Source organism: Aphidius gifuensis, linkage group LG1, assembly GCF_014905175.1.
Source record: "Aphidius gifuensis isolate YNYX2018 linkage group LG1, ASM1490517v1, whole genome shotgun sequence".
NCBI lineage: Eukaryota > Metazoa > Arthropoda > Insecta > Hymenoptera > Braconidae > Aphidius > Aphidius gifuensis.
Window position 1 is genome coordinate 18,654,156 of NC_057788.1, and position 27,126 is coordinate 18,681,281.

Below are 27,126 nucleotides of genomic sequence, written 5' to 3' on the forward strand. Positions count from 1 at the left end.
TATACGGTATAATTTAATGAAAAAATTCTTTCAGTGATATATGAGTCTGATAGGATTATGAAATACGTAACCAAATCTAAAGGAAGCTATCGTGAAGTATAGTGTATTACATACGTCTATACTGCATTGCGACTATACTGTAGAAAAATACTGACGTCACAGTGTAGGAGCAAGTATTCTACATATAAAATGAGTATTTTGTATAGGAAACCACACAGCGAGCCATCGTGACCAGGTCTTACATATATGTTGCCATTGCAATAATAATATATCTCAATATTATTATTATTATTATTATTATTATTATTATTATTTACAGCGATACCTCGTAAACTACAATCACATACATCATTATGTAGTAGTAGTATAATAATTAATAATTCTATATAGCGTATTAGTCTGTCATTGGGAAAAATCAACTTGGATTTTTCTTCCTTTTTTTATATTTTTTTGTTTACAAATTTAACGGTTCTTTGAGATTGATTGAAAATGATATAGATTATTATTAACTTCATCCTTCTCAATTTAAAAGAAAAATAAAAAAAATAAAAATCGTAGTAGATCAAACTGATTCTCTATGATTGACTTTTGAGATTGTTAGGTCATCACTTTTTGTGCCCTATTGAATAAGTTGCATTAAGGTTTTTCATCTAAAATAAAAAATGAGATTCGATTATATTCGATTTTAATCTAAAATTAGGTTATTCTTCTATTCTTTTCAAGTTAGATTATACATTTTTATAAAAAATTCATTCATTCACATACAAACAGTGCCCCAGTGAAAATGACAACACCAATCCGACAGTCGGTTTTTGCACGATCTTATACAAAAATGACACAGAACTGACACACGAATATAAGAATTTTCGAGTCATGAAAATAAATCGTAAAAAGTATTTGAAAAGTAAAATATTATGTCTAAAAATTTCTAAACATTATTCTCATAAGTTAAGACACATTAGAATTTTTTTCAAATAATTTCTTTTTTGAAAAAACTCAATACTGTTTGCAACGTGTGGTTTTAATACTGTTTGAATATTCAAAATATTCTAACGTTTGCCATCAAATTACTTTAATTTATTATTTAAATATGTTATTCGAAAATATTTAAATAAAGACACAGTTTTTTATATTTAATATTATTTAAACTATTTATTAAATACTTAGACTACGTGGAATATCATTGATTATTGTACAAGATATTTTTTGAACGATCCTTGATGTGGCAAGGCCACGTCACCAAGATATATTTTTAAGCAAGTTTTATTTATCGGACGCACTCAATAGTGGACGGACTTGAAGTAAATTTTATATTTCACAAACTAATTTATGAAGCAGCACCACGTTGACTACATCACACGAAAGATAAATGTGGTGGGAGCATCGAAATATGCGTTGGAGCATTTCATCTCGTTACATCATCCCTCTTTTTGTCTATTTTTGATATAAAATAAAAAATATACAAAACAATACAATATGATATTTTGGTGAGCTCAATACATAGTATACAGTAATTTAATGCACATCAAAACAATTAAAAATAACAACAACGAAAATTAACGACATTACAAATCAAAATTTTACAATGTAGCGAGATAGAATTATCCTGCGCATATTTGATGTCTCCCACCAAATTGACCTGTCATGTGACATCGGCAATGAGGTGTTACCTATGTGTATATATGTATGTCAGAGAGAAATCTTTCTTTTTCTTGTTGCTTGAGAGTTCTCTCTCTTCGCTTCGAGTCCGGCCACCAAGCTAAACGGTGCGTCCGAACTATCTTGTAAAAGTTGTATTGGTGATGTGGCTATGACACCTCACAAACTCACAAATAATAATATATATTTTGTCGTCTTGTATTTGAATAATTTGCATCATATTGATACACTTCGTTTTTTATAAATAAATTGTTATTAAATAATATTTAAAAAGTAAAATTGTGTATAAATGTTTCAAATAATATAAACGTAAAAGACAAAATTCATTAATATCCAAAAGATAAATTTAGTCTTCTTACAACAATAATAATAAATGGCTATATTTTTTCTTTAAAATTAAATTTAAATTAAAAATTTAAAAATTTAAAATACTAACAAATAAGCTCAGAAATCAAATTTTAAAGTTTTTTTTAAAAAATTGATTCGCTGCTTCTTGAAGATCGGGAACATTCATCGAGTTACACCACAATTCCCAAATAGCATATAACTGGATGCACTATTGAAGCTCAGAGATAAACATAACAATTGGCATGCCACCTGGCCCTTGACATGAGGCAAACGACAACAGCCAATTGGACTCTCCATCATTATCCTTGAGTCGAAAACCCAAGTCATATTTATCACACTAATGATAGAAACATATCTTCTTGCATCCAAATTAACTATCAAATCTGGATTTATCAGCATGCACATTATTATTAATCATTGAATACAAATATTTTATTTTCATTTTGCACTTAATCTTATCATTATTTTCAATTTTATTATCTACAATATACGTTGTATATTGTTGATCAAGATTTATTTTTTTACAACTATTATTGTGATTATTATTTACAACATTCAGTTTATTTTTATCTTCACATATATTATCAACAACTTCTGATTTATTTTGTTGATCAAGGTAATTATTCATTTCTTCAGTCCGATTGGTGTGATTATTTTTCACATTATATTCATTTTTATTTTTTTACAAGAACGACCCCGCGCCTCCGGCGCGTGGCTGTATATATTATTGTGTATATGTTTATTAATACTATTTTCTTCATCATAATTATAATTTTTATTAATTACGTGAAGTACCTTTTTTATCTATCATTTCCATGAATTACTATATTTATTTCAAGTTAATTATCAATATTATAATTATCATAATGAACAAAAATATCATTTGATCTAATTATAAACAATTATTAAATCTTTTAGTTGTGTTGTTGTTCAATCAAAGTATTAAAGTCATATTACAGCTTTTTATAAACTCAATTGTATATTATTGTATTTGATGAAAAAATATAATAAGCAATCATACGTAGCAACCACACACTTACTTTTTCTATTTGTTTACTTATTTATATAAATATTTATACTTCATATAATATTTAAATCTGTATATCATTTTAATTAAGTAATATTAATAAATATAATGAGGTTTTCAATAAACGTAGTAACCATAACGTAGTAACCATGACGTATAGTAACCACCTTAACTTTTTCATCAAATATTAATTTAGTAATATATATTAGTTGTATTCATAAGCATAAATAAATATAACAATACTTTTTTTATTAAATTCGAATATATAGAACTTAATAAAAGTTGTAATATGACTTTTGATCTAGGAACGACACAACTTAAATCAATTAATTGCCGAAAATAAACAAACATAGCAACCATACAACAACACGTAGCAACGTGTTAGTATGAGAGAGAAAGAGAAAATAATAAAATATTAGTTATAAACAAATGCTAAAAATTTTTGATCAATCACTTCACGAATAAAAAGCGGTCAAGTGTCCTTTTTATATAAGGATATATTATCACCAACGTTTATTTGATGATAATTATCCGCCTCTTGCTTATGCACTTCAAACAAACTGCCTCAACAAACAATCTCTCTCATTTCTGACATGACTGAGAGTTTGCTCAACCTGCATTCGTGCTTCTTTGGCATGCTCACGCACCTGCTCAGCTGGTACCCGTGCACGTTTTAACTTCTCAATTTCCCATTTTAATTTTAATACTTTTGCCTTTTCAGCCGCTATTTTACACAACAATATATTTTTATTTTTACGTTTACAATCAACATTTATTTTATTTTGCTGATAATTATTATCAACAATATTCAATTCATTCTTGTGTTCAGATTTATTACCAACAACATTGATTTTAATTTGTTGACAATTATTGATTTTTTTCATATGGTTGTTGTGATTGTTTTTCACAACTTTCGATTCTTTCTCATCCTCACATTTATGAAAATCTTCTGAGGTATTACCTTGTTGCTCATTTACATTGTTTATATTTTTCAATTTTATTGAAAAATGTAGCATTTCGACGTATATATCAATGGACTTTTCATATTCATATCTCCTGTGATTTTCTTCATCAAAATTATGTCTATCGATATTACACGGTCTGAATTTTGATCTATCAAATTTTGCTTCACGTAGTTTCATGATGATATCTGGCCAAATTTCACGTAATAATTGTAGTTCACTTATAATCGCTACAATTGAATTAATCTCTTCTATGAACTCAATCATTGCTTTCGTAAACTTTTTGATATCAGTTGTTTTATCACTTACTTCTAACAGTTCATCGATAATATCCTTTTTTTTAAACATCATTCTATTTTGAATATCATCTTTCCCAGTTATTATGGATCTAAATCTGCTGTTAGTTTTTCCATTTTTATCGTTGATTCAATACAACTAATTTAAATAATTTATTATATATTTGTGTGACAACGTGGTGACTCCGTTAGCCATGCCTACAACAAATTTCACAATTATAAATTTATTCCAATGATTTATTTTCTCTTTGAAATAAATTAATTTTTAAATATTATTAATGTAAAAATATTTTACGTCATAATGACTACATAATGACTTTATATGAAATGAAGTCATTTTTTGAAACAAATATGAAGTCAAATATGAAGTCACAATCAATTCATATGACTTCATAATGACTTTATATGACGTCTACTGTATAACCAACTTTTCAATCATTTTTATAAAGTTTTGAAACTTAATTTGAAAAAATTATTAAGATGATGAACAAACAGTTAACTAAAAAATTTACAAATTAACAAGATTTTTAAATAATCAAAATTCAACTTTTATTACGATTTCTGAACAAACCTTTTTATTATTTTTATTTTAAATATTTCATTTTATCATCAAAATTAAGAAATGAGTAATTAAATTCAATCAACAGTCATATTTGAATTACATAATATTTTTCAAATAAACATTTTTTATTTTTTTTTTAAATTTCTCGAGATTTAAAGTCATCAATAGTTGCTTCAATAAAATAAATTATGCCCATGACATCTGAAATCATAAAATAAATTTGTAATATGTAATATTTTCATTTTTATAATTAATTTTTTTTTTTCATTGAACTATACCGAAGTTAAATTTTTCAGTAAATGATTTCTCCGGATGATACTGTCGACCAAGGACTATTACCAGGTTTTCTAGAAACTGAACAATCATTGATCCATCTGTTTTTTTATCATGGATCGTTTTTTCACGTATTTTAAAACGTTCTTGATGACATTTTGCATTAACAATAATTATATTATAACACATATCATTGGGTTAGCTTGAAGTTCCATTTTTTTTATTGTGAAATGAATGTAATTATTAATGACATTAATATCTAAAAAAAAAAATATGAAGGTGAATTAAAAAATATTTAATATATTTTCAAATTATTTTAAAATAATGTCTTACCATTGAGTGATGTTTTCGTATTTTTTAAAGCCTCATTTACGGCATTATCAATATCAAATGTAAATTCTTCGTCGAGACACTCAGGTGAAGAAACATTGTCAATGCTGTCAAATATATTTATGTTATTAACAATGTCAGCATCGAGAGTATTATGAGTTTGACATTTGTTGGGTGTTTTGAAATCTTTTAATCCTGTTTTTTTTGTTTTATTCATTTTTTGTGATAAAGATCCATCCTTACCAACTTCAATACATTCGAGCCAAGTCTTATCATCTATTAAAAACAAAGAAAACAAAGAAAAATCTTACGTCAGAGTATATTTGTTATTTTCAATATTTTTTATATTATTTTGTTTAATATTTTTTGTATTGATATTTTTTTTTATTTATATATTTCTATATTTATATATATCTTCATATTTATTTAATTTTTTAAAATGTATCTATATATATATATATATATTTTAGATAATCTTTTACATGCATAAAAAATTTTTTTTCAACTTACCACTTTCCAATAAGACCCGGGCAGAATAATACTTATCTCCCCATTTGGCACTAGTAATTCCCTTCTCGTTTTTTTTTATTTGAGTGATCGGCACCACGTCACTTTCTTGTGAAATAAGCCACAAAATCAGGGCATATCGTTCTTTTGAATTCGACATATTACTACTTTAAAATATATAAATACGGCTATCTACAAAAAACCGTCAAGCAACGTTTAGCTTCGTTACGGAGTAAATAAAAGTCGTTACTACGTACCACTTATCAATTGTTTTTTGAGTTGCTGCTCAGACAATAACAGTTACTTGACAACGGCTCACATTCAATTTTTCGTTTAATTTGTTTTGGTTTTTTTTTTGTTGTTGATAAATAATAAATTCATAATAAATAAATATAAATTTTGTTATCTACGTATAAATATTGATTTCTTTGAATTCTCATGGATTACACTTTGATAAGACATTATTCAAGGTACGTTTATTTTATTTTTATATATAATTTGAATACATGTACTTATATATCTATTAATATTTCGACACAGAAATATTACTTGTAAATCATGTCGTCATACGAAAAAAATTTTGGTGAATTGTCGCGAAGTACTCGATGGAGACTTTCCAAATTTATAAATAGCGAAGTGAGCGTTGAAGATAAAAGACCAATAGCTACAAGTGACAGTCTAGACATTGACAATGGTATAATATGATTTTAATTATTATCTATGATAACACCTGAATAATAAATTTAGTATATTGAATAACAATAAAATTTACTTGTCATTTACATTTTTTTAAGATACTATATCCATCAACCAAAATACAATTCTGGATGCGACTAACTTTGTTAACACTGATTCTTATTTAAATCAATCAGACTCCGATGGTTACGAGAATAATATATGCGACTTTTTTGATGCTGACTGTCAATCGAATCAATCATCAATAAATGGTAACGAGGACAATAATGATTCACAGTCATCTGGATCCGATCGTGATTCTGATACTGATTCAGAAAGTGACATCAGCTCAGATAATAGTGAATCGAATGCGGACCCGAATGATGTTATTTTTGATTGTATTGATGATTTACTGTATCCTGGATCACCTATTACTCGAGGTGAAAGCATTATTGCAATTTTAACATTCATAGTTCGTCATAAATTAAGTGGTAGTTGTTTAAAAGATTTACTTCATCTTATTCAGCTGCACTGTATCAAGCCAAATTCTTGCATTACGACACTTTATAATTTTAAAAAATTTATGTCCAATATAGGTAAAAATTTTATAAAAAAACACTATTACTGTGCAAATTGTTATACCGGTTTAGCAGAAAAAAAACAATTGTGCTCACGATGTGAGATCAATACAAAGCACAATAATTTTTTAGAAATTCCTATCATACCACAACTAGAAAAATTATTAAACCGCGATGATATTGTTCACAAAATTCACTCTCGATTAATGCGACAAAAAATTTCTCCAAGTAATTACGAAGATATTTATGATGGATCTTCTTGGAAAAAACTTAATTTAGAATTAGGATATTTCAATAAGCCATTCGATCTTTCGTTAACCTGGAACACAGACGGAATAAGTCTCTTTAAATCGTCTAAGTTCAGTATCTGGCCATTGTTTTTACAAATAAACGAATTACCGTTTATTGACAGATGCAAACAAGAGAATATTATTTTAGGTGGCATTTGGTATGGACCAAAAAAACCACATGGTAATTTATATTTAAGTGTTTTTCGAGAGACATTTTTAAAATTATATCGTGGGATACCAATGAAAATTATTGGTAATAATATTACTGTCAGAGTTATTTTGCTATTAGGAACAGCTGATATTCCCGCCAAAGCTGCTATGTTGAATCTGAAACAACATCTAGCTACTTTTGGTTGCATGGTATGTACCATTAAAACTGAATCAATAGGCAACTATCGTTATTACCCTTAAGTAGTATATATAGGAGAGTTCTGGCTCACCCCCCCGTTGTGCCCCCCCTTCCCCCCGCGAAACCCGCGACCCCCACTGTGATTCGCGGGTGATTTCCCGGAATCCGCGAGGCCTCCCCCAGGGGGTCCGCGAATTAATTAATTAGGTCAAATCACCGCAGGGGGTCCTTGAATTAATTAATTAGGTCAATTAATTAATCAGGTCAGATCGCCGCAGGGGGTCCTCTAATTGATTAATTAGGTCAAATCGCCATGGGGGGGTTCGATTTTTTTGTAAGACGCCATATTGGTTGTTCTATATGACGCCATATTGGATTTTTTTTGATGTCATTTTAAATTTTGAAATTCCCGCGAGTCTAGAGGTTCCATTTTTCATACGACGCCATATTGTTTTTCGTAAGACGTCATATTGCATTTCACAAAGGTAATTATTGTTATTATTTTTATTTATTTTATTGATCATAAATTAAGTAACTTTAAATAATGTTTTTATTATTATTGTTATTGTAATATATTATTATTTTTCATCAATAATAATAATAATAATTAACATTTTAAAATTCTCGCAAAATGTAGGTAATGTATTTCCCGTTTTTATCTTTGAGTTTATATGATATGTGTAAGAGGGCGCCTCAGACTCGTTCTATCAGCGTTCTATGTTTTGCGAATATCCACGTTTTTCTTCAAGTTCGAATCCTTGAGTTATGAGGTTGGTTCATAAAAGTTATCAAGAAAAATACAATATGAGATTCAGAGTAATTAGAAGAACGGTAAGTAATTTTTTTTTATTTAATTAATCAATTTATTTTTTCTATTATTTATTGTTTTTGTATTTATTTATTTATTTATTGGTGAAGGTTTTTACGATAACATTTTTCTTTAGTGAACGTGTGCTTGAGAAAATTGCATCACTCAAGCACGTGTTCTCACTAATCTTTTTTGTTTTGTTCTTATTAATTTGTATTCTATTGTCTTTTCTTTTAATTTAATTTATTCTATTCATTTTATTAATAAATTAGTGATGTGGTTTTTCTTTTATTATATATATATTTTTTTTTTTTTTCGTTAAACATGTGCGTGTGATTGCATGATTCGCACATGGTTTAACCTATCTTTTTTGATCTTTTTTATATTCTATTTTATTTATCTTTTTTTCTTATTAATTTGTATTCAATTATCTTTTCATTTAATTTAATTTATTTTATTAATAAATTAGTGGTGTGGTTTTTCTTTTATTATATATATATATATATTTTTTTCGTTAAACATGTGCGTGTGATTGCATGATTTGCACATGCTTTAACCTATCTTTTTATTTATACTTTATTGATTCTATTTTCTTTCGTTCGCTTTTATTTCATTTGTTAGTTGAAGGTTGTTTATTTTTTTTTAATTTATGGGTTATTTAATTAATTTTATTATATATTTTTAGAGGGATTCACTGTGGAAAAGGCCGGTGATGATGAATTTGGAGAGGATGGTTAGGATGTTGCCTGCTGCAGTAAAAAGACAGCTGCGTAGGGAATTTGCAGAAGCAATGAATCCTCCACGTGACAATGGTAATTTTTTTTTTAAATTTTCATATTATTTTAGCATTCTATTTTTTTTTTTTTTTACTAATTTTATTTTTTTATTTTCAGATGATTATGATGCTGATGATGAGGTAATTTTTTTTTTTTTTTTTTTTGTGATGAAAAAATAAAAAGAGCTGCAGTGGAAAAAAAAAATCATAAAGTTAAAGTTCAAACAATTTTTTCATAATAAATATTTGTTGCATAGTATTTTAATCATAATTTTATAATTTATATTAATTATATTAATCAATTGAAAGTCATTTTGAATATGTAAAATATATTTTTTGTGGAACTATACTGATGCATTTTTATAACAATAATAATTTGTTATGAACAAATGCATCAGTAGAAATCCATAAAAAATTATATATTTTTTACTTCATTGAAATCTTTTTTTATTTAATGGATTTTTTTATAAATACTGTGCAACAAATTTTTACTGTGAAAATACAAAAAGCTGCAGTTAAAAATTATAAAGTTAAAAGTTATAAGTTTAAACAATTTTTTCACAATAAATATTTGTTGCATAGTATTTTAATCATAATTTTATAATTTATATTAGATATATTAATCAATTGAAAGTCATTTTGAATATGTAAAATATATTTTTTGTGGAACTATACTGATGCATTTTTATAACAATAATAATTTGTTATGAACAAATGCATCAGTAGAAATCCATAAAAATTATATATTTTTTACTTCATTGAAATGTTTTTTTATTCAATGGATTTTTTTTTATAAATACTGTGCAACAAATTTTTACTGTGAAAATACAAAGAGCTGCAGTTAAAAATTATAAAGTTAAAAGTTATAAGTTTAAACAATTTTTTCACAATTAATATTTGTTGCACAGTATTTAAAAAAAATATCTATTGAATAAGAAAAAAACATTGCAAAGAAGTAAAATATAATTTTTCATAGATTTGTACTAATGCATTTTTATAACAATAATAATAATAATTTGTTTATCATTGTTATGAACAAATGCAACAGTAGAAATCTATGAAAAATTATATTTTACTTCTTTACAATGTTTTTTCTTATTCACTAGATATTTTTTTTATAAATACTATACAACAAATATTTACCATAATGAAAATAAAAAGATTTATTTATTTTTACAGAATGATGGTGATGATGAGAATGACGAGTCACTGATGGATTTTGAGGATGAATCTAGTAATGAAGATTCCAATGATGATGATGATGATGATGATGATGATAATAACGAGTTGTCAGATCTGGAGGTAATCATCATAAATATTTTTTAATTATTTTAAACTAATTATAAATTTTTTTTTGATTTTTAATCATTTTTTTAATTTTTTTAGGATGGAACCAGTGATGATGATGATGATACTGATGATAATGATAATGATAATGATGATAATGATGATGATGATAATGATGATAATAATGATGATAATAATGATGATAGTGATGATGATAATAATGTTAATGATGATGATGATGATGATGATGTAACGATGCCTCCGGTAGATAATAGAATGGAACCATTATATTGTAATTTTTTTAATTAATTTTTTTTCGTTTAAAATTAATGAATCTTTTAATTAATTGTTTTATTTTTCTTTTTTTAGTAATTAAGGATACTCGTGATCAGCCTTATGAAGATGACTTGTTGAGCGATAATGATGATGATGCTGATACAGTAATTTTGGAAGAAGAGGAGCTGATTGGGAGGTTAGGGGATTGTGACTTTTACAATTGCTGCTACAGCCCGCTTGAGATGACCCGAAGAGGTCGAATCTGTCGTGATCCGATGTGGACTCGAAATTATGTATTTTTTTAAAAAGAAATTAAATAAATAAATGATTTTCCAATTTTAAGTATGTTGTTTTTCTCATTAATCCATATCCTAAGTTTTTTTATTTTCACATTTTTTTCTTGTTTCCTATTCATTATTTTTTATCATTTTTTTTTTCAGTCACATTAATTATTTTTATTGTTTCCGATTCATTATTTTTTATCATTTTTTTATTTTTATTATTCATTATTTTTTTTTTCAGTCACATTAATTATTTTTTATTGTTAAATATTTTTTTTTCAAGTAAATTTTCCTTTCCAAATATATTAGTTTAAATCATTTTTGTAAGTATGAATAGTAATCATTGAAAATGACGTTGTGTCGCTAAGAGTTAATGAAAAAATGAAATGGTGGCGCTAGTGTGATGATGTCGCTAGTGGTCATGAAAAAGTGAGGAAAAAGCTAAATAATCGTCAGTACATCTAGCTCATTCCTTTAACACATATCATTGTGATCTGCTGCCAGGACAATTTGAATAAATAAAAATATCAGGTGAGTCTTAACCACAATTCAATAATCAATTAGTATTTTCATAATCATTAGATATTTTATAAAATTTCTTAATAAACTAACAGTAGATTTTCACTAGCTATCAATCTACATAAATATTTTTTGCATCTGATTAATATTTTTCAAAAAAAAAAATAACCTCAAAAAAAAAATTTTTTTCTTTTTTTTTTTTTAGTAATCCATCATTATCTTGTCAATTTTTGTTTAATTTTCGAAAGTTTTAAGTTAATTATTCTCAGATTTTCACTAGCTATCAATCTACATAAATATTTTTTGCATCTGATTAATATTTTTCTAAAAAAAAAATAACCTTAAAAAAAAAAAATTTTTTTTTTATTTAGTAATCCATCATTATCTTGTCAATTTTTGTTTAATTTTCGAAAGTTTTAAGTTAATTATTCTCAGATTTTCACTAGCTATCAATCTACATAAATATTTTTTGCATCCGATTAATATTTTTCTAAAATAAAAATAACCTTAAAAAAAAATTTTTTTTTTTTTTAGTAATCCATCATTATCTTGTCAATTTTTGTTTAATTTTCGAAAGTTTTAAGTCAATTATTCTCAGATTTTCACTAGCTATCAATCTACATAAATATTTTTTGCATCTTGTTGATATTTTTTTAAAAAAAAATAACCTCAGAATAATTTTTTTTTTTCGGTAATCCATCATTATCTTGTCAATTTTTGTTTAATTGTCGAAAGTTTTAAGTTAATTATTCTCAGATTTTCACTAACTATCAATCTACATGAATATTTTTTGCACTAGGTTAATTTTTAAAGAAAAATAACCTGTAATCCATCATTATCTTTACAATTTTTGAATATTTTTTGAAATTTTTAAGTCAATTATCCATAGATTTTAGCTTGCAATGATTCTACATTAATATTTTTTGATTTTTAGGTTAACCAAACAAATATTAAAATAAAAAAATTTGATCAAAATGGATTTAAACGCACAATGCAGACTACGACGAGAAGAATATCGAATAATAGTTGAACGTTTACACGAGGCTCCAGATTACAATCAAATCAATTCTACAATTATTTCTTTACGCAGAGATATTGCAAATTATAACAAATCATGTGCAAGTCTGTCAGGTGCTCATAAAAAATGCACTCAGGCAACAGTGGCAATACTGACAACTTTTTTATTAAGATTACAAAGTTTTCAAGTTCGAGGTGCAGGTGTATCTTCAACAGTTGATGTATCAAACGCTTCTACTGAAAATTACATTGAATGGCAAGACTTAGAAAATGTATTCAAAAACAGGATGAAGACTAGCATTCTAATTAATTGAAAGCATAAAGATGTAAAAGACTTTCTTTCTGTTGCTAAAGAAATGTTAGTTAGTCAGATGGCTCTTATTTTACAAGATAAAAATGCACTTAAAGTCAATACTGTATTAGCTTTGAACTATGAAATCGAAAAACCATCGAATAAGTGTAGAAGTTGAAACAAAATATTTTAGTGAAGGCAGTTTTGAGGTTTTACAATCATCAGATCTAAATAATTATTTAAGAAAAATTTTGAACATTTTATAGAAGATGTTGAGAAAGCTAAATTAAATGGATCTGGTTGGAAACTGCATGAAATTCTTCATCTTGAAATCCAAATAAATGATTACATACCACTGCAAGGTGGTAATTGAAATGCCATCATGGATAATTAAAACTCATTCAGTTGTGAACATTAAAAATTCTGATAATCTTTGTTTTATATGGTCAGTTTCGGCATGTTTATACAAAGTGTCTTACCATGGTGAGCGTGTAAGTCATTATGAAACATCTTGATAAAATAAATTTAGGGAATAACTTTCCCAATAACATGGGAAAAAATCAAAGTTTTTGAAAAACAAAATAAGTTGAAAATTAATATTTATGGTATAGATGATGATGATGATGATGATGATGATGATGATGAAAGTGATGATGAAAGTGATAATGATAATGAGAAAAAAAATAAAAAACGTAGAAAAGAAAGAGTTGTACCATATTATATAAGCAAAAATGAATCAGATAGGGAAACGATTCATCTTTTAATGGTTGAGAGAGAAGTAGAAGTGGAAGACGATTATGATGATGATGATGATGATATTGTTGTTGTTAATAATTTCAATTCGAAAAATTTGGCACAATATCATTTTGCATGGATCAAATCAGGGTAATTGAGCTCACAAATTTCTAAACATAATGGGAAGAAAATAATTTGTGATCGTTGCTTATGTCATTTTCAATCTCAAAAATCACGGATAATCATGAAAAACTTTGCAGTGAAAATGTAAAAGTGCAATGAGATTACCGACTGCAAAATAATATTTTACAATTTAAAAGTTATAAACATCAATTAACGGTACCGTTTATAATTTATGGTGATTTAGAATGTTTATTGAAAAAAGTGCAGAGTGAAGAACTTGAAAAATCAAATTTATCAAAAACATGTTTTCAAGTAGTGCAGCATATTATTTAAAGTGTAGTTATGATGACTCACTTTCCAAGTTCAATCTTCATAGAGGTAAAATTCAATTGAATGGTTTATTACAGAGCTTGAACAAATTGCTCATCAAGTCAATAAAATAATAGATGATATTAAACCAATGTCTCTCACACGAGATGAAGAATTACAATTTTTGAATGAAAAATGTCATATTTGTGATAAAATTTCACGAAAAATGACGTAAGAGTAAGAGATCATTCGCATTGGACTTCAGAATACCGAGGTGCCGCCCATCAAATATGCAATATAAATTATCAAGAATCATGTATCATTCCTGTAGTATTTCACAATCTCACAGGCTATGATGCACATTTCATCATCAAAACTAAAAACCAGTTCCGAGGTAAAATTGATATACTTGGAATCAACAAAGAAAGGTATATTTCATTCACAAAATCTGTCAAAGGTACCACGCATAAAATTCAGATTCATCGACTCATATAGATTTATGGCTAGTTCTAAAGATTCATTATCAAATAATCTAGATGATAATAAAAATCGATAACGAAAAGTCTCTGTAAAATGATGATGAATTCAATTTAATTACAAAGAAGGAGTATTTCCATATGATTATCTTGATAAATGGGAAAAATTTGATGATACAACACTTCCATCGAAAGATCAATTTTATTCAAAATTGAATGAAGAAAATATTTCAGATGAAGCATATGCACATGCTCTGAATGTTTGGCAAAAGTTCAAAATAAAACACTTGGGAATATTCTGATTTATATTTACAAACTGATGTTGCCACTTTTAGCTGATGTTTTTGAAAGCTTCAGAGCTGATTGTTTAAATACATATAAGTTAGATCCAGCACATTATTATACACTACCTGGACTTAGTTTTAGTGCAATGTTGAGATATACTCAGATTGAACTAGAATTGTTGACAGATCCTGAAATGATGTTGTTTATTGAGCAAGGTATAAGAGGTGGTTTATCACAAGTCTCGAATCGATATGGAAAAGCAAATAATCGATATATGGGCAGTGAATATAATCCTGAGGAGGAAGAGTCATTTTTAATGTACTTTGATTTAAATAATATGTATGGAGCAATGAGAGAATATCTTCCAACTTGTAAATTTGAATGGATTGATAACTTTGATATTTCAATATTAAATTCAACTGCTGATAACTCGAAATATGGATACATTCTTGAAGTTGATTTAGATTATCCTGCAAGTTTGCATCATCACCATAAAGATTTTCCACTAGCACCAGTACGCGAAAAACCACCTCTAGAAACCAGTAAAACTCCAAAATTATTGGCAACTCTAGATAATAAAAAAAATTATGTTATCCGTTACCGGAATTTAAAACAATATTGTTCTTTGGGGATGATTATTACTAAAGTTCATCGTGTTTTAAAATTCGAACAAAGTGCATGGCTCAAATCTTATATTGATCTTAATACTGAGTTACGAAAGCCCGTAGTGCATTTGAAAAAGATCTTAGAAAATTATTCATCAATGCAATTTATGGTAAAACACTAGAGTCTGTAAGAACTCGTAAATCCATAAAACTTGTAGAAAAATATGGTGGTAGAGGTGGAGCAAGATATTATATCTCAAAGCCAAACTTTCACAGTCATTTAATCATTGACGATCTTGTAATAATTGAGATGAAACCAACAAGTATACTTTTCAATAAACCAATTTATCTTGGATTTTCTATTTTGGAAATGTCAAAAACATATATGTATGATTTCCATTATAATTTCATAAAACCAAAATATGAAGATAAAGTCAAGTATTTATATGGTGATACTGATTCTGCTGTTTACCACATATTTAGTCATAATCCATACGATTTAATACGTAATAATCCTGATAAATTTGATACATCTGATTATCCAGAAAATAATCAATATGGAATTCAATTAAAAATAAAAAGTTATTGGTATTATGAAGAGATGAGATAATGGAAAAATAATGAAAAGAATTCATTGGTTTACGAAGTAAATTATACTCTTATGTTATAGCAGATGAAAATAATTCATTAAAAAACGTGTTCATATGAGAGCAAAAGGGCGTCAAAGATCAACTGTAAGACAAATAACTTTCGATGATTATAAAATTGTTTAATTAATCATGTTATTTTAAAAAAGCAACAAAATATTATAAGATCACATAAACATGAAGTAACAACAAGAACAATTGAAAAAATTGCTCTCAGTTGGCAAGATGATAAACGACAGTTAACTAATGGTGAAACTGACACTCTGCCTTGGGGATATATACCTGTTGAACGAATGTGTTTGAGTAAAAGTATATTTAAAAGAAAATATGAATGATGTAAATAAAAATTGTATAAATGTATATAATAAAATTATTGTTAGAAAATAAATACACGTTGCTTTTTTTATTTATTAGTTTATTGATTATTTATCCATTGATTATGACTATTGTCAAATCCAAGATATTTTACATACATCTGATTCCCTCGTCGTTTCAAAACTTTTTCAATCAAATAAATGTCGGAATGTCGAACTTTTTGTAGCTCTTCAGTATAAAAGCTTCCCTGTATTGGATTTCCTTGATAGTCTTTAAGCTTATACGTTACAGGTGATGTTTTATTAATTTTAGTAATTGTGAATATTTCGTTTGTCCAATTTGGTTTATATCCTTTATCAAAGACATGCTTATATTTACTTATTCTTACATGTTGATTTAATTTAAATTTGATTTTAACATGACAATGATTTAAACTTTTAAATACAGTTTGTTTTAATATTTTAATATTTTTACCAACAACTTCAACTGGTTTCATTTTAATTGTGCGATGTTTTGTATTATTATATTTTTTAATAAATTCTGGCAGCAATTTTAACCATTTATAATTTGTGATTTGTAATGAGTAAATGTTGAATACATATGAACATTATATTTTTTTAACATTGTTTTGAATGTTGAATTATAAAATTCTTTTCCTTGATCCACATGAAGATTTTTGCATATTCGACCTTTTTTGAATATTGATTCCATTGCTGCTGTTACCTCTTTTCCAGTTTTATTTTTGAGTCCAACAGCCCAGCTGAATTTTGAGAAAATATCAATGACTGTTAAAATATAATTATATCCAGAATTGATCTTTGAATGTTCAATCATTTCAACAAGATCAGCTTGCCACGTTTCATCCTTATCACGAATATCAACTTTACGTCGTAAAAAATTTTTTCTTGCTGGTGTAACACACAACGTCTCTTTTATAATCAGTCATAATTCACTGACGGATGTATACAGACTGATTTTTATATTAATATATTAATATATTAATCCACATTCTCTCAACTCTTCAATAATTGACATGATCTCATTATCATGATTCGGATTACCAGCTGTTCTTGATGCTACTAATAATCGTAATCGATCAACAAGTTCATTCGGATCGTCCCAATAGATATAATTGACTCTAGTTGGATTATTTTTTCTAAGAGTCATAACCGTTGGTAATAATCCAGTACCATAATGCTCATTATTAACATTCTTATGAGGCGCAATAAAATCGATGTATTTCCGAGATGCTGAATTTTTTATTGGCATATTAGATCTATGATATTGATGATGTGCATTTGTATTATTAATAATTTCATTATAATTTTTTTCATCAATATCAGTAATAGTTCTTCTGTCTGGTGATTTCATAAATAATAATTCCATTAATCCAGGTGTTATTTTTGTATGGTGTATCAAAAATATTTAATTCATCATCGTTAAAGAAAATTTTCGCATTTCCAATTTTGTAGTCAGATTTTACTTTTTTTACACCATAATCTTTATCCCACTGTATACTATTGATTTTTCCTAAGTAATCATCTATTAAATCTTTATTTGATTCTTCCACAAATGTTTCCTCGCCTTCATCAGCAGTATCATATTCAGCTTCTTGTTCATAAACTGATTCTTCAATATCAGAAGTACTAAAATTGTCCTCATGTGTTGAATTATTTTTTATCATTCGTATTTTTTCATCTGGAAATGATTTATCATCATCAATTAATGATTTTAACCGTTGTTGTTGGCAGTTGTGCAGCTAATTTGTTGAGCGGTGTGACAACAGGTTTAAGATATTCATTTGCAGCATCTGATATATTTTCTTTCCTAATTTTATCAATTGATATTTTTCGAATAACGTCTTGTACTTTTTCAATTTCACTTAAAATTTTGTTTCATCGTTCTAGTTCTCACAAAGAGGCATGTTGTTCCTTTGCGATTTTACAATTAACTGAGAAAATTTAACAAATTGTTTTGTTATTTATAGTTATAAAGCAGTCAAAATTTTTTCTATATCTCCCTTTATCTATATCTCTATCTTTATCGATACACAGGAAGCAATATTTTTCTTTCCAACAATCCACACACATCTGACGGAATTTACTATACTCCATATCAATATTAACGTGATCGTGATGTATATGCTTTAAATTTGTATCATCTTGTGGGAAGACTATTAAAAAATTGATATTATCACGTATTAAATGTTTTGGTATTCGTGCATATGATTGACATAGATAAAAAGAATCAACAGCTTTGTGCCTTCCCATACAAAAAAATGCTTTTATATGATCCTGCTTTTCAGTTGCAACATCATCAAATATAAACAACGAATTTGGTTTTGCTTCATCAACTGGTACGACTTGATAATTTATAATAATTTATTTCTTCAAGTGGTTCTAGTAACTTTTCTAAATATTGATATTTTGGTTGGTATAATGATTTACTATAAATATAAATATTTGCAAATCGTAAACCATTTGGAAACTCATTAAAGCGTTCGTTTTACCACAATTACTTCCTCCAATTATCGCACATCTTATTGTATTAGGTAGTAAATCCCCATGTCGTTTTTCTATCAAACCATCACCACTTTTTGATGTAATTATATCAAAGTTTATAACTGGTAATTTTAAAGCTTGTTTCTGGTATTCCATCGTGATGAGCACTGAGCTCAAATCATATAAATTCAACCGTTTTATACCAAAGCAAATCAGTCTGTTATAAGCTATGATTGAGCATACATCAAAAAAGAAAAAGAACAAAAAACGTTGTGGAAAAGGAATACTCAATAAAATAATCAACAAGTTACCATTCGAACTCCATCTGCCTGGTTATACATATTGTGGACCAGGTACCAAGTTAGAAAAACGTTTAGCAAGAGGAGATCCGGGAATTAATCCTTTGGACGCAGCCTGTAAAAATCACGATATTGCTTATTCAAAAAATCGCAACGATATCAAGGCAAGAAACGCAGCTGATGATATTTTAGCTCGTGAAGCAGCTAAACGTATTTTTTCTAAAGACGCAAGTTTAAGTGAGAGAGCAGCAGCTACATTCGTTACTGGAGCAATGAAAGTAAAATCGAAATTTGGCATGGGTTGTGTTACTAAAAAAAAGAAAAAGAAATGTACGAGAAAAAAAAAACCATTATCTTCGTTGAAAAATAGAAAAATAAAAAAAAAGACCGGAGGAAAATTAATAAAAAATAAAAAACGTGCAGTTAAAAAAGAAAATAACAAAAAGAAAATATCATCTTCAAAGGTCGTACAAGCAGCAAAACAAGCAATGAAGGGATCAAATAATTCATCAGTTGCAATTAAATCAGCAATAAACGGTGCGAGAGCAGCTATTTAAAAAAATGGTGGCAAGAAAGCTATTACAGTACCTAGAGTTTTACCAGTTGCTAAACATATCGGTGGTGCACTACCACTTTTAATCCCGATTTTCTCAGCTATATCAGCATTGGGTGGATTAGTTGGTGGAGCATCTGGTGTTGTCAAAGCTATCAATGCAGTAAAGACAAGTAAAGAACAATTAAATGAAAATAAGCGACACAATAAAATGATGGAATCAATTGCAATAGGAAAGGACTTTATTTAACACCACATAGAAGCGGTATGGGACTTTATCTCTCTCCAAAAAACTTCAACTGATGCTACCACAAAGAGCTTTAACTGACGGTGATTTATTAAAATTTGCTAAACAATCAAAATTGCTAATTTCGTGGAGTTTTTATGCGAAATGATATGCCAAAAGATGGACCTTGGAAACAAGAGTGTGGAATCATTAATTTAGATGATAAAAGGAATCCTGGAACACATTGGGTAGCATATAAAAAACTCAATAAAAATTCAGCAATATACTTTGATAGTTTTGGCAACTTACAGCCACCGAAAGATCTTGTCAGTTATCTTAATGTTGGTAGCATCAATTATAATCATAAACGTTATCAAGATTGGAATACGTATAATTGTGGACATTTATGTCTCGCATTTCTCACAGGAAAACTATAAAAGCAGAAGAAAAGAAAATTTCCAATCAGTTATTTATCAACCTTGACAATGAACGATACGTTTACTTTAACTCTCACCGGTAAATCTTCAGTCTTAGAAACTGATTACTTTCCACCCATACAATTATCAAGTGAAAAAAATTATTCATTAGCACTTATTTCATTTTTATCATTTAATTCATTACCAAATATCGATCATGAAAATAATATGATTACATATTTGAACAGTTATGATACAATTGAAATACCAACTGGAAGTTATGAAATAGATGATCTAGCTGCTTACTTAGAAAAATATAATATCAAAATTACATATAATAAAAATACTCTACATTCATATATTACAAGTGAAAGAGACATTGATTTTGTAAAACCAAAATCACCAGCACGTTTACTAGGATTTACACCGAGAATATTGAGTTCTAAAACAAAATATGAATCAAACTACCCGATTAATATTTTAAAAGTGAATACATTGAGAATCGAGTGCAACATTACAACAGGAGCTTACGTGAATCAACAAAAAGTTCATACAATATATAACTTTTTTCCTGCTGTACCACCTGGTTATAAAATAATTGAAGTACCAGCTAATCCAATTTATTTACCGATTACTGTTAAAACCATTGATCATTTACAATTGAAAATTGTTGATCAAAACGGAAAATTAGTAAATTTCCGTGGTGAAACAATAACCATTACGTTACATGTAAAATCATAGGAATGGGAATTTGCTTCAATTCACGCGCTATAAAACGTGGGGCATCGTATAAAAGCAGCACATGGACACCTCCAGTCAGTCTGAATCGAGCAGTCAAGAAGTTGACATCTCAGAATATAAATTACCTGCAGAGTCTAGGTCTAAAAGTAAAAAAAAATTTTGGAACTTTAATTGGATAAATATAACTTGTCTTAATTGTTTTACACGTCAAAATGAGTGATGAAAATATTTTCGATATAAACGCGCCAGTTCAATTTAACAATGAAATATCCAACTATGAGCTACATGCTCATCAGTCATTTGGATCAACGAGCTTCGATAATAGTGATGAAATAAGAATATCAATACAGAATCAAGATTTGTTTGTTCTACCATCAAAAAGCTACATACGTATGAGTGGAAAATTAACGCAAGAACGTGTTGCTGCAAATGCAGAAGATCCACTTGCTGATATTTATCCTTTAACGTTAGTAAATAATGCTGTGTTTTTTGTTTGATGAAATGCGTTATGAATTAAATGGAGTTTTAATTGATAAATCAAAGAATGTTGGTATAACATCTACAATGAAAAATTATTTGTCATTAAGTTCAAGAATGAATTATGAAAATGCAGGGTGGATAAATCAAAATGGTATGAAATTGATAAATGATGATGGATATTTTGATATATGCGTTCCATTAAATATAATTTTTGGCTTTGCTGAAGATTATCAAAAAATAATTGTCAATGCGAAACATGAACTCATTATGATACGATCACGTTCAAATTTGAATGCGATCGTACGAGATAATGAGAGAGGTTACGTATTGCTAATTTGAGTTTAAAACATTACAAAAATTGAATGGCTTGTACCGTATATAATGTTATCAACAAAAAATAAATTGATATAATGAAATATATACAAAAAGATCCTGTCATTTCTATTAGATTTAGATCGTGGGACTTATATGAGTATCCATTGCTGCCACAAACAACTCATCATATATGGACAGTGAAAACTGCAACTCAACTGGAAAAGCCACGTTATGTTATTCTTGGTTTTCAATCAAATAGAAAAAATGATTGGCAAAAAGATGTAACACATTTTGATCATTGTAAAATAACAAATGTTAAACTTTATCTTAATTCTCATATTTTTCCATATGGGAATTTGAATCTAGATATTGAAAAAAATCAATTTGCTTTATTATATGATATGTATGCTAATTTTGCAGAGTCTTACTATGGCTCAAAAATAGATTTAGTAACAAAAGATAATTTTATTAAAAAATCTCCATTAATTGTTATTGATTGTAGTAAACAAAATGAGTTTTTGAAGACTGGTGCTGTAGATGTACGCTTGGAATTTGAATCAAAAGAAAATTTTCCTCAAGGAACGACAGCATATTGCTTAATTTTACATGATAAAATAATTGAATATAGACCAATAAGTGGAATAGTACATAAGTTAACGTAAATTAATTGTAACCTATGGTTTTAATTAAATAAAAACAAACGAAAATAATTTGATTTAGTGTATTTATTTATTTATTTATTCACATTTCCTCATCATCATCGAAATCACGTAGATCATATGTACTATCATCTAATATTACATCTTGGTTATTTTCACCATCAAGAACCATGGTTAGTGTTCCTTTCTTGACAGCATTTTCTAGCTCCTTAAATTCTTGATCATCTTGATTGAAATGTGTAGCAAATCTTTTTGGTAGATATGCATAATTTTCATTGTTGATTTCAACTGTTAGCGCTGGACCATACTTTGATGTTGGAAATCTCGCTACTTTAGTAATTTTATAAACTACTTTTCTTTTTAAATCTTTCAATGATTTGCGTTCGTTAGCTTTTTGAAGTTTTTTTGCTTTTGCAAAACCCATTTTTAATATCTGTAAATGGAAAAGTTATTTTAGTTAACAAAATACATTATTGAAAAACATTGAAAGTATTGATAAGTTAATAAAAATTTATAAATATATGGTAAAACTTACTTGTTGGTTTCTAAGACTGGGCGCACTACAGCTGATGGACTGAACGATGAGTGATGCTTAGTCTCTGTGCACGAGAATATATACTAAATCTCAGGTCCCCCACCAACGAAAAAGTTCCCTTTCCTCTTTTCACTAAGAGTGGGGGAACGTTGTGATTGGTTAATATTTTGTGGGAGAAGGGAAAAACAGGTTATGCTTATCCCTACTATAAGTTTTTTAAGAGTGGGGGAACGTTGTGATTGGTTGATATTTTGTGGGGGAAGGAAAACCAGGTGATGCTTATCCCGACTAAAATTTTTTTCTTCTTAGAAAATAGTTTTTACTTTCTATTATTCTAATCTCTTAATCTTTTAAACCTTTAATCTTTTTCTGGAATTTATAACAATAGATGTGAAAAATATTCTTTTGAGAAAAGCTAATAATTCCTGTTTGAACATGTTTCAGTATATTTTCTAAAATTTAATCCATTGTTGTCAGATGATTCATCAATTTTTATAACAATGAAATCTAGTCAGTTTTTTTTTTTTTTTCCTGTTCAAACATGTTAAAACTTGTTGAAACTTGTTTCTATTATTTTATTATACAAACTAAATCTTTATTTTTTTTATATCTTATATTTAAAGGAAGGAAGGATAATTCTAAAAAAATTAACAACTTTTAAAAATTTGGTTTTGCATCATTTATTCATTAATAAAATTTAATTCTCCATTATCAGTTCCTTCTTTACATTTTAAACAATCTTTTTCTAGTACATAATAAGATATTCCAACTTCATCTTCACAATCATTTTGTATTGGATGTTTTTTACATCGTTTTAATTTTGAAATTGTTGGATTTGAACGTTGTTCTACTGATAATTTTTCCCAAATTTCATCAATTTGATGTGATGCAAATTTTATAATAGCCATCACTGGAAGTGCAGCAATATCTTTTTGTGTCAAGTCAGTTATATTTTCAACTGCACAAAAATGTAAAATGGATTTTTTCATGTTGGCTCTTGTTGAAAATTTTTTAATATACCAGTATTTGTATCTCTGCATATGCACATTTGTAAGAACTGCATAAAGGATGTGAATTCACATGTCTTATTGCTGGATGTTCCATCTCTAATATTTTTATATCTGGACATCCTAGGTCTTCCAAATTGAAAATTGTCATTGGATTAAAACGTAAAATAAATGTTAACCATTTTTTTCTATCTTCACCTTTGACAAATGAATAATTAAACTTTCCAACTAATTCTTCAATGATTATTGTTGATACGTTATTATATTGATCACAACCAGCTTCCCAAGATATCCCATGATAATTGTTTTCACAATTATTCACTGTTTTTTCATATTCTTCTGTTAGATGTGATTTTTCACAAGGTGGTTTGAATATTTTTATAGTTGGTGAAGATCTTGAATTTATAGGTTGGATAACCAACTCTTTTACAACAAATAAACCTTGAGGTTCTTGAAATCCTTGGAAATCAATGAATGCTGACATTTTGTTTCAATATATATCTATTCAACTCAACTCAACTCAACTGAATAGTGACCAGTTCTGAACTGATGATATTCCTTTTATACCTCTGGATATCCACTCCCCTCTTTTTCCATCCCTTCCACTTCCTATTTACCCCCTCCACAACTTATTTTATAAACATCAAATAGATGATGAAATAATGGAATTATTTACAATACTTTCTGTAATTTGTCTTGATGATGCAAGAGCTAAGGTTCCAACCTATAAAATGATTGGTCCTCAGTTCAAACCATCATCAAGACAAATTTTTTTTTTTTTTTTTCAATTCCATCAACATTGTTTTTATATGAATAAAAAAAAAAAAATATTCCTTCGAGCCGGATTCGAACCAGCGACCTCTGGATGTCTCTCATATTTTAATCAAACCAATTACAGTCCATCGCTTCTACCAACTGAGCTATCGAAGGCAATTTAGTTTTTCATTAAATAATATTTGAAGGAATATTCTTTTACCGACAGGGAATAGCATAATCTCTTGTTTGTTTCAGAGGATAGCGTGCCAAACTCTCATGCCAAAGGTCTGAGTTCAAATCCCGGTTAGGGAAAATATTTTTTTTCCATTAATAATAATAATAACACAAGATGACGTCTTTTAAAAACCAAAGATGACATTTAAAAAAATTCAATATGGCGTCTTGCGAAAAAACCAATATGGCGTTGAAAAAAAAATCCAATATGGCGACAGACGGAAAAAAACAATATGGCGTCGTATGAAAAATGGGACCCGGGAATTTCAAAATTTCAAAAATTTAAAATGGCGTCTTTTAGAAAAAACCATTATGGCGTCTTATAGAAAAACCAATATGGCGTCTTACAAAAATCGGACCCCCCATGGCGATTTGACCTAATTAATCAATTAGAGGACCCCCTGTGGCGATCTGACCTAATTAATTAATTAATTGACCTAATTAATTAATTCAAGGACCCCCTGCGGTGATTTGACCTAATTAATTAATTCGCGGACCCCCTGGAGGGGAAGCCTCGCGAATTCCGGGAAATCACCCACGAATCACAGCGGGGGGTCGCGGGTTTCGCGGGGGGAAGGGGGGCACAGCGGGGGGGGGTGAGCCAGAACTCTCCTATATATACTACTCCCTTACCCAAGAAGGTCAGTAAATTTACGTACGACTGAGAAAACTAAAATTCATGCTAGCCAAGCACTTGCACAGGGTACTGAGGTCAAAGGTGTCAAAGGCCCAAGTATGTTATCACAAATTTGTTATGATTATATAAATAATACAGCTGTTGATGACATGCATTGTATTTATTTAGGGGTAGTGAAAAAATTAATGAGCATATGGTTTGGAACTGAAGATGTACTGGGGAATCTTAGACATGTTTTCGAGTCAATTAACAATCAGCTTTTACTCATCTGTCCACCACATTTTGTATCACGGTTACCTCGTTCATTGGTTGATCGCAAGTACTGGAAAGCTTATGAATTCAAAAATTTTCTTTTATATTATTCTGTTCCTATTTTTTCTTTTTATATGCGGTCAGAACAGTTTGAACATCATAAGCTTCTAGTCTTAGGAGTTTCATTACTTAGCTCTACAAGTATTTCTGAGACTATGATCACTACTGCCTCAAAAGCTCTCAATAAATACGTTCTTGAATTTCATAAATGGTACGGTAAATACAATATGACCTGTAACTTACATTCGCTAATCCATCTTCCTAATAACGTCCGAAAATTTGGACCTCTTAGAATAACGTCATTATTTCAGTTCGAACATTTGAATGGTATTTTCAAGCGACTGATTCATGGAACAAGGTACAGTGAGCTACAAATGGGTTCATTAATTTCAACTTTTTCTAATTTATTCATTCTAAAATCAAGATTGTTACCTGGTGATGCTGTCACTGAGTTTTGTGAAGAAGTTGAAAAAAGCAGCAGACGTCGAAAAAAACTTAAATTAATTGAAGGGACTGACTCATATATACTCGGTAAAATAGAAAAATCATTGCCATTGCGGCAAGTTATAAAAGATGCTTTACAAATAGCTGGCATCATAATATCCGGTTCACCTGTTACATTTAAAAGACTTTATCAAAATGGCATCATATATAATTCAATAGCGTACACAAGAAAGAGAAAAAAAATTTCGACTCTGGTTAAGTACGAATTCCAAAATGAATGTTTTATAGGCGAAATTGATACTTTCTTGAAAATAAATCAATGCATATGTAAAAATCAGTGCACACATCACTCAAAATGTTACGCTCTTATTGCTCCTTATACGATTATTACCCCTTCTATAGAAA

At 28.2% G+C, this 27,126-nt stretch overlaps 1 protein-coding gene and 1 non-coding gene across 2 annotated transcripts; both read right to left on the reverse strand.

Moving 5' to 3' along the window:
• Nucleotides 1–22,520: 22,520 nt before the first annotated feature.
• On the reverse strand, nt 22,521–23,821 carry LOC122850448. Its single transcript, XM_044149598.1, has 2 exons — nt 23,332–23,821; nt 22,521–23,229 (listed from the first exon to the last, which is right to left on the reverse strand). The coding sequence occupies exon 2, from the start codon at nt 23,218–23,220 to the stop codon at nt 22,879–22,881; it is 342 nt and encodes a 113-aa protein (XP_044005533.1). The 5' UTR covers nt 23,221–23,229; nt 23,332–23,821; the 3' UTR covers nt 22,521–22,878.
• Nucleotides 23,822–25,169: 1,348 nt separating this feature from the next.
• Nucleotides 25,170–25,268, reverse strand: Trnay-gua. Its single transcript has 2 exons — nt 25,231–25,268; nt 25,170–25,205 (listed from the first exon to the last, which is right to left on the reverse strand). It is a non-coding gene; the product is annotated as a tRNA-Tyr (tRNA).
• Nucleotides 25,269–27,126: the final 1,858 nt, after the last annotated feature.

Coding starts and splice junctions, on each gene's coding strand:
- LOC122850448 (XM_044149598.1), bottom strand. CDS start 23,220: ATGGGTTTTGCAAAAGCAAAAAAACTTCAAAAAGCTAACGAACGCAAA.